Genomic DNA, 20054 nt, shown 5'->3' on the forward strand with positions numbered 1-20054 from the left:
CTGCCCGTTCAAACGCAAGCTCCAGCCGGCCGCTGGCAGCTGTCAGCTGGCCGGGAGCTGCCGTCCTGCCCGAGCCCGGCGAGCTCCTCTCCCCGGGCGCCGGTACCGCCTCTAGGGCATCGCGTCCCCGCAGCGCGGAGTGCCCGGGACTCCGCGGGGCTCCAGCCGGGACCGGCTCTGCCCCGGCCGCTCCCGCGGGCCCCGCTGTCCGCGGGGCACCCCCGGTGCTGTGGGTTTGCTCTGTGGCGTTTCGGGAGGACGCGGTGCTCGCCAAGCCTCGGCGGCCAGGGCCGTGCTGGACTCGGTTGTCTGAAGTGGGCAGGAGCGGGGCTGGCGCTCTGTCACAGCGTGGCGGTGACTCCCCGCCTCTCCGGAGCGGCACTGAGCCTTGTGACGGCCAGAACAGGCAGCTGTCTGGGGTGGGAGTTCTTGTTTCACTGGTGTGCTTTGGGGAACGTGTGTGTTTTACCTTGTGGAGAGCACGGTTTGGCATCTGTGCATAGTTATGGTGGGTATGGGATTGCGTGTTTTGGAGAGGATGCCCGTTGGAGAAGGTGGGTCCAATCTCAACCTGTTTTTCTTTCTCAGGTCATGTAGAAGAGCAGATTTAATGTGAAGATGGGACTCTTGGTGTTTACGCGTAACCTGCTGCTAGCCCTCTGCCTCTTTCTGGTACTGGGATTTCTGTACTACTCTGCTTGGAAGTTGCACCTTCTCAGATGGGAGGATTCAAGTAAGTAGGAGCACGGTGCAACTGTTTCTGGGCTCCCGAAACTGTCTGTTAAATAGTTGCAATAGTGGTGAGGTGGTTCTGATTTAGTAGTATTAGAGGGATGTGATTAAGCCCACTCAAATGCTAGAGCTTTCAGCATGCTTAAGGGGTCGAATTTGTGACTACCTAATGCTCTTTATGGCTTTACTTTCATTACTGGGTACAAGAGCAGGTTCATGCATTATAAATCTAATGTTAGATGTTCGGTTCTTGGAATATTCTGTTAGTCTATGATTCCTAATTGTCAAAATAAAGAGTTTGTATTTTGAGGCTTTTGTTTCCTGAATCTTCTGTATATTTTAAAATATCGGAGACAAGTTTGGGTTTTTTCCTCTGGTGAATTTTGATTTCTTTCTGCATGTGCTGGTTATCTCATCATCTTACTTTGTCCTTCAGAAATCCTCATTTTCCATTTATCTTCCATGTTGTTATCTGCCAACTCTCTGTCATCTAAAGGATGTCTCTCAACCTTTTTAAGTCCAAAGAGACATCTGACCACATTGAATACAATCTGAGGATTGTACTGTGCAGTAAGGCCGTAGGAAGTTACAGTTGCAGTGAGACAGAAATTAGGCTGAGGTTTGATTGCTCAGTTGCTGCTCTTATTTTAGTTTGTGTTGATTTTGCCTGCATGCAAGAACTATTTATTGAAAATATAAAAACAAGAAAACAATTCCCTCTTCTACCCCCTTGCCCAAAACACAAGCCAGCCCTCCTTGCAGCTGTTCACAGGCTGTTTCAGATGTTTCAGAGCTGACTGTTGCTCCCTGGATCAGCAGCTGAGAAACACTGATCCAGAACTGACAAGAAGCCACTGGTCAAATTTCTTCTTCGCTGTATTGCATTTCTCTGCGTGCTGATAGAGGTTTCTGCTGCAGTATTTCTTAAACTTAGCATTTTTATACCTCTACATGCTCCAAATCTGCTGTTATGTGCTCTTAAGGAGTTTTGCATGGTGGCAGATGATGACTTGGGTATGACACTTGTGCTGATGCACTGATTTTGACAGGAGAAAAGGTGCTTTGGACTAGAACAGGTATTGTAAGACTAAATTTGTAAAGGGAGATGCATAGTGTCTTTCTGAGCAGGGATTTTTTTCTTCAGGTTTGTGCTTCAGAGAGGGAGTTAAAAATCTTGATTATGACTTTCTGAAAAGTAGCACTTTTGTTGACAAGGTGTAGAAAATCCTTCCCGCATGAAAATAAGTACAGTTGTGATTAAAAGAACAGTTCTGCCACATCTGCTACTTACTTGATGATATGTTATGAAGTTATACCATCTGTCGTCCTTTACTTCCTTCACGCCACCAGGAAATCACGTTGGACTTCCCAAAGCCTGCAAAAAACCCTTCATGCCACAACTTGTGTGTGATCTTTGTTACAAATGAAGAAGCAGTGTTTGTGTGTTATACACCAAGGTGCTGGGGAGGGTTCTAACTTTATCCAATCCTGTTTGGATTTTGTGCCTTTAGCTTTGTGTGCCATTTGTTATTTTACACCATGTCAGTCCCTGGGGAGTTTTGTGGTAACTTTGGGTTGCAATGCAGTGTTGCAAATCTGTGTGCAGATGCTGTGGATTTCTATAAATGGAACACTTTTACCTAGAAAGATGACTCTTAAGTTGCAGCCTAGTTAGAGTGATTTCTGTTCAGTGCATTGGCTGCTTTTGGATACTCAGGATGTTCTGGTAGGGAGCACTGTGTGGTAACACAGCAGACCTTTGGTTTTGTATGTGTCTCTCTTTTTCTAATCTTTTGTGTAAAATGTGTTGTCCATTTATTGTTTGAAGTTGCAGTGCTTGCATTAAGCTTCTTCAGCATGTACAAAGCAATGATGCTGGCTTGAAGATTTAGCTTACTGTTCTTTATCAGATGGCGCAATTGATGTAGGATATACTGTTGTTCCTTCTAGACACTTTTGTAGATTGTGTCTTAAATATTGGATGAAGTTCCTTGAAATATTAGCATAAGCAGCAGTCTAGTGTAAAGGGGCAAATGTTACTTTTGAAACAGTAAAGATGGTACCTGTTTTCAGCTGGTCTTCAGAGTTTTGTATGTATCAAACCCCATTTTATTTATTGTATAATTTAACACAGGAGGAACTTATGCAAATTTAAAGTAGAAATTTAAAAGCCCATATTGGGAAACTTGATATGAAGAGTTAATGTTAAGCTTCTATAAATTAGCATTTGGAAGTTAACAAATGACGGATTTGAATTGACTTGTTTAACTATGATTAGGCTTCCTTGGGAATGTGTAATATGATACAATGTATAATGGGGCAGTTATACTTTGTATTTGCTGAAGGGGAGCCTTGCCAGGTTAAGTGCATGAGAGAGGTGGTGCGAGATAACTGTTGTGGTTTTATTTCCTGAATTACAGCACAGTGCGTGACCTTGTAAATTTCCTTCCTTAAGACTGATACGATAATGCTGATGTTCCCAAAAGCAAAACTAGGTCAGATGTGTTAAATTTTGGGTCCTTAATAATCAAAGATTATTGATTTTGTGTGAGTTATCTTCTCTTAAAGCATTTTGCTTTTCTCGTGACCAGTGTCTTTCATCTGTTTAATAATGACTCCCTAGCTTCAGCAGTGACATTCATCTTTGTTCTGTTCTTTGTGCTAGAGGAGGCATGAAACTAAGCTGATCCTGACACCTGACACCCTTGCAATCTCTTCAGACTGGTTTTAGTAAACTTGACACCTGTGTTTAATAATGGAAACAAACAAATTTGTTGTAGAGTATGGTGGAAAACACTTGATCTGCTTATTTGCTGCTTATGTAGTTTGTTCACTTAATGTTTTAGAAGATGCCTGTGCATATCATTGTCATGGATGAATTTGAATAGTCTCCCTGATGTTTGGATGTTCCTCTATTTAGCTGCTAAAGTAAATGAATAGCTAAATTGTTTTATTTATATGTACATCTGACCTCTACAAGAAAGGAGGCTAAACTGGAAATAGACTGAAAGATACACATCAATGTTTCTCTTAGTGTTCCCTTAACATTAAGTGTTCTCCACTTAATGTTAAATCTGCCCTCCTTGAGTGATGCCTTAGTGAGTACTGTGAGATTATTCTCCTTGCTGTGTGACTCTACACCTTGCCAAAATACAAAGGAGAATAGGAACTAGTTAATTCTCTAAGGTTTATCTCTACTGTGACAAGAATAGGTTGAATTTGGCTAATGTGAACTAATTAACATTGAATTAAGTTCAACTGTTTCTTCCATTCAAGAGAAACCTTCAGTGATTGCTACCCCTCTCTCATCCTTTTAGTGAGTATCATGACTGGCTACTCTTCCCCAAGCCTTGTTTCATGTCGGTGGCAGTATATTGTTAGTTCTCAGAGCAGCAGCAAAGTACAAAAATAAGGAGTGTAACACTGAATGCAGGAGGGCCCTTGAGTTCTGGTGACTGTTGGGGGTATATGAGCAGGATTTAGGACAGAGGTAAGGTTTCCTTTTTCTCTTTCCTGATGTTTGTAATGCAGCTTCAGTCTCTGACGGTAGTGGTAAGAGATGTGCACCGTCCCCACACGTTCTTCCCAGACAGGCAGTTACGATGGATTCCACAGCCCTCTGATGAAGTGTCAAGCTGCACGGAGGTGTGCTGAGCACGTAGAACTGACAATGTGATGTGGGAGACAAACAAGGAAATGAATAGTTTGTAATCAGGTTTAGCTGTCCTGAAAATTCCAGAAGGAACTTAGAGGAGCAAATAATGGTGCCGCTGTTCTTTGTGTTTCTGGACACTTGGTTGTCAGGGAATTCTTGCATAGTAATGGTAGTGATAGGAGCAGGCTTTGAAGGTCTGAGACATGCAATGCAGCCTCCTTCATAGTAACTTCCCATCTTATTCCTTCCCCTTCCCTGATACATTTGGCTCTGAGGAGGAAGGAAGATGTTCTCTGTGCCAGTGAAAAGATCCAGCTCATGGGAGGGTGCACTGTTGTCTTTGAAAAGTGTGGTGGGAGATGGAATCTTGCTGACAGGCCCTCCTAGGTTTGCTTTATCAGCTTGGAGAAATGCATTTTTATGCATAGCAAATTTAATACTGATGTTTGTTACTTAACCTGATACCTGTATAGCTGATTTTGCAGCTTCAAAATGAATGTGTTGTAAAGAAGAAGTGATTCCATTTAAAAGCATCCTGGCAATGGAAATATTGGACTCGTTCCCCAAGGCAGCTTTTACTTTTTCCCTCTCTCTCAAAGTATTGAAATATATTTGGTACTAAGACAGTGTGATGCTATTTTTTTGTTCTCTATTGTATTTCTCTCTACATTAGCATTGAACTAATTTTAAGAAATATATACTCTACGTGAAGTACTTTTGCCAAAACCCACGTTAATACAATTTGAGCTTGTCAGTTTGAATGTGGTTTTTGAAACATCTCCAGGTATGTTCTGTTGATGTCTCCTTAAAAAAATCAAGTCACTATTCTGTCATCTGTTGCTCTATGTTATTTTCAACTCTAATTCTGGAAAGGCAGCTGGAGAGATAAAGCTTTGGGAAGAGATTTTCCAAAGGTATTTCAGGACCCTTATCCTTTTTACTCCTTTTTTTTTTTAATGTCTGTTTCCAAGGGAACTGAGGAGACATAAACAGGCAAAACTGACTCACTTCTGGTTGCAGGTTTTTAGTCTGCTTGCATTTCCATGGAAACTGGTCACGCACCAAAAATGCTAAATTAATCAAAAGCAATCAAACCATTATTAATAATATAAATACTGGTTTATCTCTTTCAAAGTGAAATGGTACTTTAGTCAATTCTTGTATTAGGGTCCAACAATGTACTGAAGAAATGGATCTTCTTGCAAGGCTTTGGAATGTGCATGCTGTTTCTCAGGTGGCTAAAGCCTCATGGGTGTGTGGTGGTATCTGGGGTGGGTACGGCTGTTTTGTCTTGGGTTACTGGGGGTGTCATTTGTTCTGCGTCAAGGGAGTGGATCTTATGTACACTGACATCTGACTTCCTTCTCTTCTTTGTTTAGTGAAGAACCAAGGTAAAGACATTTAGTCGGTGTATGAGTCACTAGGCCATGGAGACAAACTTGTCCTGTGTGGAGAGAGTCACATAATGGTTTTGTGTTCTGCTGTGACTGTCCTACTTGCCTTTGCCAGAAGATGGGAATGCAGGAGTGCTCCTATAAAAAATAACCACTCTGGGCCAGCTCAGCTTGGCACTGGGAACATAAATCTGATGAAAGTGGGTTGAGCTGGGATGGCTGAATTAATGGTTAGGTGGCTGAGGGAGCATATTTTTTTACAAGGCACTCACAGTGCTTTTGTGAGGGGTGGCAAGCAAATGGTGATGGTAACCATTTTAATTGCTCTCTATCTATGGCAATAATTTTAGCGGGATATGTGTGTGTGTATTCTTTAAAGTAGACTTTATTGCTGTTGCCTCTGGTTCCCAGGCTGGAAAGCCTGAGAGACTAACCTTGTGGGCATTACTTTTTTAGAAAAGACTGTTTTGGACAGTATTGTGCAGCACTCTAAGCTTCCTGAAACAGTTAATTTTTTTGTTTGGTTTTTTTTGGCTTTGAAGGAAGAGACTGGGTATAGCACTGAGATGGATTATTGTGGATTATGTAATGTTTGAGTTAATAGTAACTTCAAGGTTTGTTTCATCTACTCAGCTGTAGTATGCGTTAGTGCTGTACTTTCTGCACCAAAACTGAGAACAAATGTTTAGAAAGTTCTCATAACATGGATCCAGCTATAGTTTTAAGGGTGTCTTTGCTAGTTTTCAGATGCTTTAGGGATTTGAGGATCACAGTGATGCTTTTTTGAAATGCTAAAAATAGCAAGTTATGAGTGTTATTGAGGCAGCAGTGAATACTAGAAAGAAAGATGTAAAAATAGAAGTTAAAATGAGTTGTAGCTTAACTTTTCTAAGACTTCTCATGTTGGCCTGAAGTATTCCACTTGTGTTCAGCTTGAAACTTAAAGCTATAGTGTACTAACTATGGTGGATAATCCTCTTATCTGTGCAGAACACAGGAAAAATGGGTTTGGTGCCCAGAAATTGTCACTGCTCAAGTTACTTTGTGCTCCCTCTTAGCCTGCCAGAATAAGGAGCATGGCTAAACCCGCAGCAACTCCAGGACACTCAGTTGTGGTAATATCTTTCACAGCTGTAATAGTGCCAGCCGTTTCTCTCTTGGCTGGAAGCTGGTGTGTGTGTGTTCCTGATTGCTCTTGCTCCGGCTGCTGGATGTAACCGCACAGAACTGCCTGCCCGGCCCACCCAAGGCAGCTGCCCGTGTGCCACCAGGACAGAAGACACAGTCTGCTCAGTGAATGTGAATCAGAACTTAGGAGAGTTAAAATAAAAATTAAAAAATTCATGAGTGCCTCTCTGTCTTTTAGAAGGCAGCACGACACTGGACAGACAAGGAGCACAGGGGAATGAAAGTGCCTCATCTTTTTCTGATCTGTTACTGCCTCTTTAGTGAAATACCCAGCGTTACTTTGTGACCCTGCTGTGTCTCCAGGAGTTCTGAGTGCTGCTATAATGTTAACAGTGCAGGACAAAACTCTGCAGGGGCAACGGGAAATGCTGCACGACAGAGCTGTTGAGAGAGGGAGCAAGTATAATGTGCCTTGTGCTTGGGATTTCTCCTGAGGAGGAAACTCCCTGAACACTCTTCCGGTTTTAGGAACATATAAGGAGCATTTTAGTGAAGGGCATTAAGGGCATAGCACTGTAATCATGTTGTGGAGGGGTGGCTATAATACTGTACTTGTACTATCTTAATTTTGGCTGTTTTGGGTTACTGTTTTAGTTCTGGGCCAGTGCTGACTTTTTAGCAAGATTGAAAAGTAAGGTGCAAGAATACTTCTCCATCTCCCCACACATGGCTGGGCCTCAGTTTTGCATTCTGAAACAGTAAGTTGCTCTTTGCTTCTCTTGACAGCAACTGTCCTGATGCTATTTGAGTCCCTTTCTATTTACCCCTCCTTCCATTTGTGTCATTAGCTGATGGGTATAATGGTTTAAAACAGAGTGTGGTTTTTGTTTGTTTCACTTAGTTGACCTCAACCTGACTTAGTGTTTCACTTGCTTCACTTGCTCAACTTGTGCATTTTCTCCGTGGCCTCCCCACAAATTTTTGGGAAGGGTGTGTTCCTGTAACTTTGGATGGCTGAATTGGGAGAGTGTTCATAAGGAGCAGTGTTCAGTGTCTTACATGCAGCCAAAGCGGTGTCCTCTGATACAGTTTATCAGAGGTCAAAGTCAGCAGTTTTCCATATTCTGGAAAGGTACATTGCAGTGAAAGCACTTTACCTCTGGTAGCAATTGCTCTGCAGCTGATTGCTTTCAGAGGCAAAAGGATTTATTCATCTCAGCTGACTGTGAACTCCTTAGCAATGCGTTCAGCTGGAAACAATACTTCCTTGTGAGGGCTGTCTCATCCATGTTAGTGAGTGGTTCGCTGCCTCTCCTTCTCCTTACCGTGCATCCCCTGGTGCACAAAGCACTCACCTCTGACCTGCAGCATTGCAGCACTGGATGTAGTGATTCAGGTATTGCCAACCTTGATGGGAGCTCCCCCCCACCACTCATCTGATAAAATAGATCACACTTTTTCCATTGAGTTTGATGCAGTCAGGCTGGCTTTGGCTACCTTCCGTGCCCATTTCAATTCTGCTTCACATCAGTTCTACTGATGTTGGGACAAAGGAGGTAATTTGTGGTTTGTCTCAAGTTGGACAGCTTCTGCTGCTGTGATCTGAGCATGCCCTTGGTACTGATTCTGACCGTGCCTGTCACAGTCAGGGATGTTTTTCAGAGGAGATTTTTCCTACTTTATCTTCTGTCAATATTGTCACTATAACATCTCATATTTTGTCATTGCAGTCTGGGTTTACATCACAGTGTCAGGCTGAGGCAATAAAGCAGCCAAACAACCTGGGTATGACTTGCAAGGACAAGTACACTTGGGTCATGAGGTATAGTTCTGTATGAATTATGTATCTCTTCTGCACTTCAGAAGGAATGTAATTGTGCATCCAGGCAAAAATTAATTTGTTCTGTGCATGCATATCCTGAATAGATGTTTGAACCTGAGGTAGCTGATTGCAAGTGGTTACTCCTTCATGGCAGTAGGTGAGTATATTGCTCTTGTATGCAATGCTTTCCTGAGGAAGTAACTGTATGGGGATAGTGCCGAAATTCTAGTCAGGTACAGAAACTACAGGATGTTTCTCAACCAGTTCTTGGTATTTTGCATAACCAAAGGCCTCAACAATCCAAGAAATGTATATCTCCGAAGGTCAGAATTTAGTATTTCTTGCTCAGTTCCAAAAAATAACCCCAAAAAACAAACAAACAAACAAACAAAACCAAAAAAAAACCACCAAAAACCAGAACAGAATGCATTAAAATCAGCTATTTCCATTTTTAAGTGCTTATAAACATACACGTTTCTTGTCTTTCACTTTTTTCATATCACACTAGGATCCCTCCTACTTTACTCAGTCCCTGTTGCAGCATGTCACTTTTCCACAGTTGTTACCTTGTGGGTCTCAGTGTTTGGACGTGTGAGTCATCAGAGCTGCAGCTGTGCGGGAAGTGTACCCCTTAATCACTCACAGAACAAAACCAGTTAATAACTACAGAAAAGTTTAACTGATATCTTTTACAACTACAATGAGTGTGCATGTTCCAAGGACTATCTTCTTTCAAAGCACTGTGGACAGGTGCATGTATGCTTTAAAAAAAATAGTGGTACAAGATGGCACAGAAATCAATAAAAGCTGAGTTTTCCCAACAGATGGCTTCCTACTTCTGAAGGCTTACCTTTCCTGTTGCAAAGTTAATAAGTTACAAGTTCAATTGCATCTTTCTGTCTCTGTTACAAATGAACCAATCTCAGAGTAGCTATAAAATACTATGTTAATATTGTTTCTCAACAGTAATTGTGCCCAGAGACCCTAATAAAAAAAATGTACTGAGACACATTTCTTAAGATGACAGATGATGAATAGACTTGACTCAGGAAGGCAGAGGAAGCTGAGGCACAGGAAAGTCAAATTTTTCTGTGTCACGCAGCAGCTCAAGGGCAGAGCTATGAATAGAATAAAGGGCTCAAGGTTTGTCATCTCAGTCCAGTTGGCCAAATGAGACTCACTGTCCCATAATTACATGTTCTACGTCTGTAGTTCAGGAGGGCAGCAATATGTTGAAATTGCTTGCTTGGGGCAGAGGTCATCTGCTGATGCTTGTAAAAGCACGGGCAGTATTTCAGAGTCCTGTATTAATAATAAAGTGGTCTGCATGGGCAGTGCTGGTGGAGTGACGTAGGTACTGTAATTAGGGTATGATGTGGCTACTGTGAACTGCTGCCAGAAGCTGCCTCAGATGCATCTGTGCAAGTGCCTCCAGAACTAAGTGTACAACCTGAACTGTTGTGAATGCTGGTTTGGGGCTTTTCAGCCTTCAGATTTGCCTCATCAAACGCTCTGTGCTTCACGCTTTCTAGCTGCTTCAATACCAGGGAGTATTTTTTTTTATAGTGGAAAAGTTTAATTTTGCTCTCTGTACATAAGCACAGGACTTTCTGTTCTTCTGTTTAAACTTTAAAAAAATATATGTTCGGGCACAGACTAAACTTCTAGAATTTCTGCTCAAACAATGAATGACTGAGCTTTCAGAAAGAGAGGAATAACGAAACAGTTCGGGCTGTTTTAACCATAGCAGTCACTAATGCTCTGGGTATAATTAGGAACCTAATTACTGTGAATTTACTTGCAAAGACTTTTCAGCCTTGTGAGACTTGCCCCACACAATTCTATCAGGTTCCAAGTGGAGCATGGGCGGTTCTCCATTAAACTGCTAGGAAATTAGTAATGCTGCTTTTTTCTGCTAGCACTGCTGCTATAACCTCTGTTTAAAAGTGCCTTATCTGAACAATGGAAAGGCTTTTATTACTTTTCATTATGATTCATTTTAATAGTATTTTCTATATCTTTGAGTCCAGAGCCTTTGTGTTTGGGTCAGGTACTTCATTAAAAACAAAAGCCTGAGTTAATGCAATGTAAAGACTGCAGATTGAATTACAGTGGAAAAATGTGTTTATTTTGATTGAATTTTCTAATTTTGCCTCACATTTAACAATGCTTCAAATATAGTTTGAATATTTCTAAACTTTTGAAAGATAGGTTTATGCATTGGTTTAGATTAGGTATGAGGAAGCAATTCTTCACTGAATTGAGGGTGGTGAGGTGCTGGAACAGGTTGCCTGGAGAAGTTGGGGATCCCTCATCCCTGGAAGTGTTCAAGGCCAGGCTGGGGCATGGAGCAACCTGGTTTAGTGGAAGGTGTCCCCTGCCCACAGTGGAGGAATTGGAACTAGACGATCTTGTAAGGTTCTTTCTAACCCAAACCAGTCTGTGATTGAAAAAGAGGCCTTATTCACATTAGAAAAACATTAAAGCTTCAGTACTGTATAATATATTACTTCTGCTTGCTGTGTATTTTATTTCCCACCAGGTTGGTTTTACAGTTACAGCATATTGTATTATAAAACAGTCCTTCTATGACTAGAAACTGTGCCATAATCTGAAGGGATTTTAGGTTGGTGTTTTTTGACCTTTGAACATCTTGTTTCTTGATGTAGTTACTAATACTCTTTTTTTCCCCCAAGACGAATTAAAAATAGCTCATAAACTAGAGCTAAGTACTCTTCATGCTGTACTCTCCTATGCAAATTACACTTCCTGTGTAAAAGGATGGGGGGATGGATGAAAGACAACAGATATCTGATGTTGTGTAGGGGATTTGCCACTCTTCTGATACAGTCTTGACGCAGATGCAGAATTCCTTCTTAATGATTAACTCTGACTTGAGGAAATGGCAATTGAGCAGCGAGAAGAACCATTAGGGTAAGGGCAAAAAAGTTGGTATTAGGAAGTTCACTCGTTTCCAGAAAACTTTGTAATTGTAGCATAAAAAAGAGCTAAGATAAGAATTTTTTACTGCAGACTTTAATGTCATTTCAGGAATTTAGGGCTACTTTGATTGTGTTTATCAATATGCAAATATGTGGTCAAAAGGTTTGAAAAAACCCCCAAACCATCTTGGCCGTTGTGTATTAATGGCTGGTTTTGACATAATTTTGTAGTAGTGTAAGTATATTTTGCTCAGCAGTCGTGTGTTTGTTTGTGCCTTTGCAGGAATGGAATTACCCCATAAGTAGCTTTACTTATCCTTGTCCCCATTCAGTGTTAACTAATCTTGGGATGGTTTCTTTCTTCAAGGACCTGTTTATAAAAATGTCTGAGATGGCTATATGAAAAATTTGTATTTCTTCCTGTGTGAGCATTTTTTTTCTTGTTTTATACTTGTCTGTTTCTATAAGCAGTGATTTTTATTTTTTTATTTTTTAGGACACATCATGCCTCATACTTAAAGTGAAAGTTGCATGGAATTTTTTTTTTTTTTTTTTTTGTGAGGATTAAGGTTTTTTGCCTGGTTCTGTGCTCGTTTGTTTTTTTTTGTTTTTTTTTTTTTTCCAGTTAAATACTTCAGTCTTTGTAAAGACTAAATAACATGACAGAGTAGGTAATTTGAAATGGAATTGCCGTGCTGGAAAGTTTCTGCTGAGCTCCTGGCTAAGCGGTTTCTGCTCCTTTGGCTTGCGTTCAGACATTCTAAAAAACTTGTTTGTGTAGTGAATTGGTCCAGGGAACTGACATAGTGTGAAAATACAGAGGCCTTCTCTTCCCTCTTCCTCCAGCTCTTTAGGAAATGTTATTTTTAATCTATCCCGGCCAGAGCGACGTGCCTAGCCCAGGATTTTTCCTGGAACATCGCGGAGCCCCCCCCCGGTGCGGAAGGAAGGGGAGGCTGCAGAGGCGCCCGGGCACCGCGCGGGGGCAGCAGAGCCCCGGCGCTCCCGCCCGCCACGGCCGCGGCAAAGATGCTGGGAAATAAACCGCGAGAAACCCCGCAAACAAAATCTCAGAGCTTCCTTATTTCCTTCGCGGCTGCAGACTGGCATCTGCCACCCCCCAGGTGAACATTAAGAAAACCTTCCACGGAGTAATTTGGTTTTACAGTAACTTAATTTGGAGAAACCTTGCTATTTATATCTACTTATATTTAACAGTCCGCTGCTGTTGCCCATAGCTATTTTCATAATCTGATTAAGTCCCATCTTGTGACAAATGTCTGGTTTTGTCTCCTGACACTCCTGTTCAGAAGGTCTTTCCTAATCAATGGAATATTTTTCTTTTACATTTAGATGAAATTCTGTATTTGCCCAAAGCATCTGGAGAGATTACAGAGGAATGTAAGGTTTCAAGTATCATGTTTGTATTATTGCAGACAAATACAGACAAATCTAAAATTCTTAGGAAGTCAGACTTTGTTACTTCATTTATTTACAAACCGCTTGTTCTATTTAAAGAACTTCTGCCAGCTGAGGAGAGAGAAGAAAAGTTCTTACTATTTAATCTTATCTAATGGGTTGGTGCTGTGGAGAAAGTCTGGATGCTTCTAATCCTGAAACATTGGAAGATCCAGAAAATCTGCAGATCCTTCTGCAGAGGTTGAAGTGGAGGAGGAGACTATGTGGATGCATTTGAAAATTTGAATTGCTTTTCATCAGGTAGAATTTATATGGGAACTGAAGAAAATTTGCTGGAGTCCTCTGACAAGTGATGATGGCACGTTTATAATTTTTGAAACAGCTACTGCTCTTAGTTTCAGGTACTTTAAAGAAAGAAGTAAAATAAAAATGCTGGGAGACAAGTTTGTGTTGAGAAGCACATCTGTTGTATATGTCTCATGTTTCATGGCAAAATCTGTATAGGTAAGTCCTGCCCCTGCTCAGCCCAGAGGCACAAGCAGCAGGATGTCTCAGAAAACTCAGTGGGGTTAGTAGGTACTGTTGTTTCTCCCATCCCATTCTCCTATCTTCCTTCAATGTGTGACCTTTGGTTTCCTCAGACAGGTAGGTTATCTTTTCTTGTAACAGTGCCTGTTAAGCCTTCATGACATAAACTTGTCTGGCTACTTTGCAAACCTGTATAAGAACTTCTGTTACCATCTTCACATGGTATTGAGCTTCCCAGACTAATGATCTTGTGTGAAAAAGCACCCTTAAAGCCTAGTTAAAACATAAACGAGTTAAGAAGATGGAGAGATAATTAATTTTTCTAGAAATGTTTGATAAAATTGCCCTAAGTGAATGGCAAAGTATTCTATGTGTTTTTTAAAAAGGTGATTAAGAGGACAGGGTAGTGAATGTTTAACCCTGGATAGAAATTACAATGAGGCTCTTAAGATCTTACCTGGGTTCAGAAAATAATTTAGTATCTGCACAGAAGTTGGAAAGACTAAGAATGTGTGACTAACCAAGATTTTAGAAAGCCAGATTAGAAAGGAGAATGAATAGTATTTCAAAATATTAAACAGATTTATGTGAACTTACTTGGAAAGAAATATATTGTAATTGAAGCTGTGCTCTTCCAAATGTTTCCTATGTTGTAAGCACCTGAAAGATTAAGTGCACATACTGCATTATTTCTTTGAAAGCAACTAATCTTTGTACTTCTTAGATTTGCACATGGTAACTCTTGACATGAGATCAGCTTGAAGATGAAAGTAGATTTATTCTAGCAAAGCAGGGTGAGATTGTGAATTAGTCTTGGGATATATTCAGAATTAGCCATATTCATAAACAGAAATATTAGAAATATTCAGAATCTCCGTCTCTATTCTGTTGTTTAAAGCAGAAATTTTTTTGCTTCTCTCACCTGAGTTATTTGTGTATTCTCTCTGATTCCATTTAACCATTATCATTGCAGGCTTCGTAGTAAAAAGAGCTCTTTTACTAAAGGTAACTGCATTACTCTCTTACATTTGTGTGCCTACATGTGTAATATGTAAAGAGTGGGGAAAAGAACCCTTTCCATCTTATATTATGTGTCCAGATATGGTAAGCTAGAGGAAAATAAATCTACATGGATTAGTTTTAATGTCCAATTCTTTCAGGTTTAAAATACCTTTAAAAAATCTGAAGGGTTTTTAAGAATATAGCAAGATTTTGCAAAATTAGAGGATAGCACTAGTTAGAAGGAATGTAACAAAACTTCCAGTCCAACCTCCTGGTCAAAGCAGCATCAATTGTTAGCTGAGACCAAGTCTTTATCCAGTCAGGTTTTGAAAACTTCCAAGAATGGAGACTACACAACCTTTCTGTACAGTCTTTTCCAATGCTTCACTGTCTTCATGGTGAACAGACTTTTCTTTACATCCAACAGTCCAAACCTCTCATTTCAACTTCTGCCCACTGCCTCTCATTATCCCACCACACAGCACTTTGGGAACCAGGCTCCACTTTCTCGGGAGCTTCCTGCAGGTGCTGGAGGGCTGCCCTTTGGCCTCCCAGGTGCTGTCCTCTGCATGCTAAACAAGCTCATTGCCTCAGTCTCTCCTCACAGGCCTTGTGTAAGTGCCCTGGTGTTTGATCATCTGCACAATCCCTTGTTTGTCTGTAGCCCTCACTAGAGACCAGGCATGATGTAGTAGAACAGAGGGTTCATTGTCATTTGGAGTGGTTTGGAGTTTTTTTATATTTGGGTATCCCTCTACCCCTTGTTCTAAACCTTTTTGCTGTTTTATGTCAGTTAAATCATTCTGTATACTTTTGGGTATGTCACCTTCTGTTTCAGACACCCTTTATTGTGCATTTGTTGCACTGGAGGTGCTTGTATTGGAGTTTGTTGAAGAAATGCAAGATCAAGGAAGGGACAATTAATATGGAATGTACAGTATTGAATGTATTGAATATGCAATAACAATTTAGGTATTGATGTTGCTGCTTCAAAGGCCTTTTGCTTCTCAAGAGCATCAGTCCAAAAGCAGTCACTTTCAAGGGAGAATAGAACAGAGTGATGAGTAGAAAAACAGATTTAAGGCACCAGGCACCCCTCTGGGCAGCCTGTTCCATTGTGCTCTGGTAGAGACATTTTTCCTAACGTCCAGTCAGAACATCCTAATCTGTAATTTATGGCCATTGTCACTTCCTTCCCCTGAAGGACTCACAGGAGGGAGTGGGAATTGAGTATGTGTTCCATATGCCTACACTTTTTTTTTTTTTTTTTGTTTATAATTGTAGATTTAAAGGGAAGACCAGAAGACAGTGTGAGAAGTAATTACCAAACTAATCACGGCTGTCTCTTGAAATTTCAGAACTCAACAGATGAGAAGGTCATTGAGGAAAGGCAGTGGCTGTTTGTGCAATACTACTGATTTAGGCTCTGAGTGCTTGACACACAGCTGTTTAGTAAGCTTGGGATAACAAAGAACTGTTTGAAAGAGGATGGCTGTTACTGACTGCTGTGTAATCAGAAGCTGAAGACTCATGTGAAGATGATGGTTGCAAGGGGGGCCATGTGTGTTGTAATTGGCTCCCTCTGGGGAAGGCAGTGCTGCTGAAAATAGCTGGATTGGGTGTGAACACTGCTGCGTTTTAATGACTTGTGCTACTGCCAGCTATTAATGATAGGCACGTCTGGATTGTGACTAAAAATGTGGAAATATTTGGAGTTTTGAACATGGGTTTGATCATTATTGAAATGACTATAAATTTGGTTCGCAGCCCGTTTCAGAAGGAGTTGGGCACTGCAATGTGTTGCATCCAAAAGGAGTAGTATCCTTAAAATCTCCCTTGTGTACTTGAGTTTGGTTTTACTAATCCTTTTGAGCATTTGTATTGCTTATTTGATCCTGTATCAACTTTCTACACATTTCTTCAATTTTCTTCAAGTTCTGCAGTTCCTGGTGTAGCACAGATGTTGTTTTCCAAACTGTTTTTGAGGTAGTTTATTTTTTCAGTCTGGCATCCACACTAAGCTGTTTAAATTTCTCCCATGAATTGCTTCATTGATTCAAAACTCTGTGGTATAGGAACACTGGAGGTATTTCATTAGTTGTGCAATAAGATATGTGCTGGTGGCAACCACAGTGTTGTATGTTGTTGATTCATCTCCATTTTGAGTCCTTTTAGCCATTGCACACAGTTGTCTGTCTGCCTGCAGTGACTGCACCAACAGCAGTGGTTGTCTCTTCCTCATAGCAGCTCCACTTACTGTCCTTGAAAGGTGAGATTTCCAGTGCTACTAATCCGTAACAAATACCATAATTTCTTTTCTTTTAGTAGGAGCTGAGACGTAAGTGTACTCCTCTTCTAGGATATTTTGTCTTATAATGTTTTTTATAAGTTCCTCCTAGTGTGTGCCTGTGTACACTCTATAGCACATTTTAATTAAAAAACGTTATTTGTGGTATTTCCTTTGTCCGTGCCCAGTGGGAGTTAGTGGGATGGATATTTCCAGAAGGCTTCATTTTGCATTGATTGCTGGGTGGTTCCCTTCCTGCATCCTGTACAGTGTGAAACCTCATCTCTGGAATGTCTGTCTGGTCCAATAAAATGTTTGGGGACTGCAGTTACATGGAGTCATGTGGGGTATAAATCCCCTGCAATTGCATGTTGAATGTTTGGCTCTGACAGGATTATAAACTTGTGGAGATGCTTGCATATTGCAAGATTCATCTTGAAGATAGGAGCAAATCCATGTTAATAATTTTTAATTTCTCTTTTCTTCCATGTGTTTCTCCATCAAGGCATATGTTTTTTGGCTTCTCTTAAAGGGCAAGCTTGAGCCAGTCTCAAATTTCTAGATGGATGTTGGGCAACTGTACTGAGAAAGAAGTTACATTGTTGTGATTGTAACCTTCTTAGGACTTGGGTTGTATCGAAGAATAATGTTTCTTTGGCCATAAAGGAGAAGCCTCCTTATTGCTGTCCTAATGCTAAAAATAGTTGAACATTAATTTTCTTTTTTTTTTTTTAATGCACAGACAGCAGCAAGATATGAGAATAGCAGTCCTGAACAGTCAGTCTGTAGGTAAGAAAGGGATGGTGTTAAGTTCCAAAAGAATTATTTAAGTTTTGAAAAAAAATTAGTATTTAACTTATTTTCATATTTTTATGTACCTCAGTGCTGTTATCTTGCATTTTTGTAGTCCTGGCACTCTGTCATTTAGTTCAGCTACCTCACTGGCATTAAGAAACAATGGGGAGCGAGCTGGAAGTACAAGGCAGTTTCCTTTCCTTCTGTATAAAATTTAGATACTTTCTAAGATACTTGAGTAAATATGTAATTTGTAAACTGATTGTCTTATGCTTTTATAAAGTGTAGATTAATATACTTGATTTCTAGTACTGTGTGTTTTCTTGATTATCTGATCTTAAATATTACTACTTGTTTTAGAAGTTGTATATTTTAATAATGGCTATTCAAAATGTTTTCCTTCATGGGAAATTGTAGCAAACAGCACTGGAAAGAACTACAGGAGGTCTTTCTCTGGGCCTTTAGAAACAATATTTTTAACATCATTTTATGCCAACATAGGTCATAAGTACTCTATAAAATCTAATAATGGAAACTGGGACAATCTGTCCTAGTGCTTAATTGTTCTTCCTTCTAGACAAATTTTTCCTCATGTCAACTCATAATCACTTTGGCCACAACGCAGTCAATTGCAAGCTTTTCTGACTTTCACCCTCTCTTGTTTTAATTTTCCTTCTCCCCTCAACATGTATTTATGAGTTTTAGATTAGTTGATAAGCTTCTTGCAGTCTTATTTTCTTCAAATTTGGGCTTTATAATCTTTCTATTGTAGTATTTAAAAAAAAATATGATCATTGTTACTTCTAAATATCCTATAACTTGTATGTATGTTTCTTGGAGTGTGGTACTCCATCATGTATTTCTTTGGAGGCTCTATCTTTATGAGTGGAATAGAAAAATGTGGTTTGCAGTTGTGCTCTAGTTCATGCTTTTCAGTGCAAAGACATTGGGGTTTTCAATATTGTGGTGCCAATTCAGATCAGCCTGCTGCTCACTATAACTCATTACAACACCACTGAATCCCCTCAGAAGTACTTTGCTCCCTTGCCAAGATCAAATATTTGTATACTTGCCACACCCTTGGAAGTCATGTTGCTGTGAAATGTATGAAAATGTGGTTCTAAGTCTGCTTTGATGGAAAGACATGAAACCATCTTTGAAGCTTCAAAGTTGTGTCCTTTGGTCAAAGGTTGTCTCCCATTGCTTCAGAAGAAGACACTGAACTGTGTGGAAGTGTCTTGTTGACAATATAGTTAAGAACAACATGTTTTGTTGGGTTTCTTTTCCTTTCAAGCTCTGTAGACATTTTCTGTCATGTCACTCTGCCCTGAAAGCTTTTGAGATCAGGCAGTAGAGGTTTCTTTTCCATTGCAAGTTGTACAAGTTTGTTTCTTCTCTGTACTGAAGGAGTTCTATTTTATTTATTTTTTTTTTCTGTAGTTCTGGATTATACTTCAGTCTATTCATTCACAGTTCAATTCTGGCACAGTCATCTTAACCATGTAATCTAGTTAGAGCATTCCTTGCTCTTGTATGTCTCTTCCTCCTTGTGCTTGTTCATTCAGGCTGCCTGTGGTGAGATGCCTGTGCTTCAAATCACACTTGCGGGCATTTTTATTCCCCTTTAGTGCTCATACAATCTGTGCTTATCCTCCCTCACCTTGCCTTCCACATGAAGGGAGAAGAACAGTAGCATGCCTAGTTTCTGAATTTCTCTGCCAGTGAAGATCATCAGCTGGACACTGTGAGGGTGGTGTCTCCTCATGTTCAGGGCTTTTGCTGAAGCTTCACAGTGACCCTGCGTGGATGGGTCTGGAATCTCCACCACAGGAGAAGCCTACAGGACTCTCTGCTTCACCTCTCCGTTTCTGCGTTTTCTGTGCTGATCTGCAGTGTGATGGTCCTTTTTCCAGCATGGGGATGGGTGGTGGGTTATCATAGGATATCAGAAATATAGGAGTCTTCCTGTGTTGTTATCCCTGGGGCCATTTGCCAGATGGGATGTAGCCTTCAAGTTGTGTCATGGATTAGCAAGCATAGTCCCAGAAATGATGTTCTTGCAAAGGGGTGCTTACAGCTTCCTCTGTGACCTGACAGAACCTATCAGATGGCCAATTTGAATATGGACAATTCTTTGAGCCACTTAAAATTGTGACCGCCTCTGTGATGCACACTTAAGAATAGGAAACCCCGGGCAGGGCTCTGTCTTGTTTTTCCAGTGCTGGGACAGGTGGCTGCGGGCCCTGTGCGGGGGACAGCGGGCCCAGCCCGGGCCCTGCTCAGGCCAGGCCATGGCCATCCTGGAGCTGATGGACCTGTTCCACCTGCGGAACCCCCCCACAGCCCTGCC

At 40.7% G+C, this 20054-nt stretch overlaps 1 protein-coding gene across 13 annotated transcripts in view; it reads left to right on the forward strand.

The window, feature by feature from the left end:
- The window catches only part of ST3GAL3 (ST3 beta-galactoside alpha-2,3-sialyltransferase 3), a 192506-nt gene that overhangs the window by 16398 nt on the left and 156054 nt on the right, over window positions 1-20054 (forward strand). For 10 of the 13 annotated variants that reach the window (XM_069023173.1, XM_069023171.1, XM_069023179.1 and 7 more), the window contains one exon: window positions 589-733. In XM_069023173.1, coding sequence (XP_068879274.1) covers window positions 619-733 — 115 coding nt within the window. In that variant the 5' untranslated portion in view covers window positions 589-618. Of the gene's footprint in view, window positions 1-63; window positions 509-588; window positions 734-17651; window positions 17699-20054 lie in introns of those variants that run through there. The other 3 variants (XM_069023175.1, XM_069023182.1, XM_069023184.1) reach the window with 3 other exon arrangements.

The sequence above is a fragment of the Aphelocoma coerulescens genome, chromosome 8 (assembly GCF_041296385.1).
Source record: "Aphelocoma coerulescens isolate FSJ_1873_10779 chromosome 8, UR_Acoe_1.0, whole genome shotgun sequence".
NCBI lineage: Eukaryota > Metazoa > Chordata > Aves > Passeriformes > Corvidae > Aphelocoma > Aphelocoma coerulescens.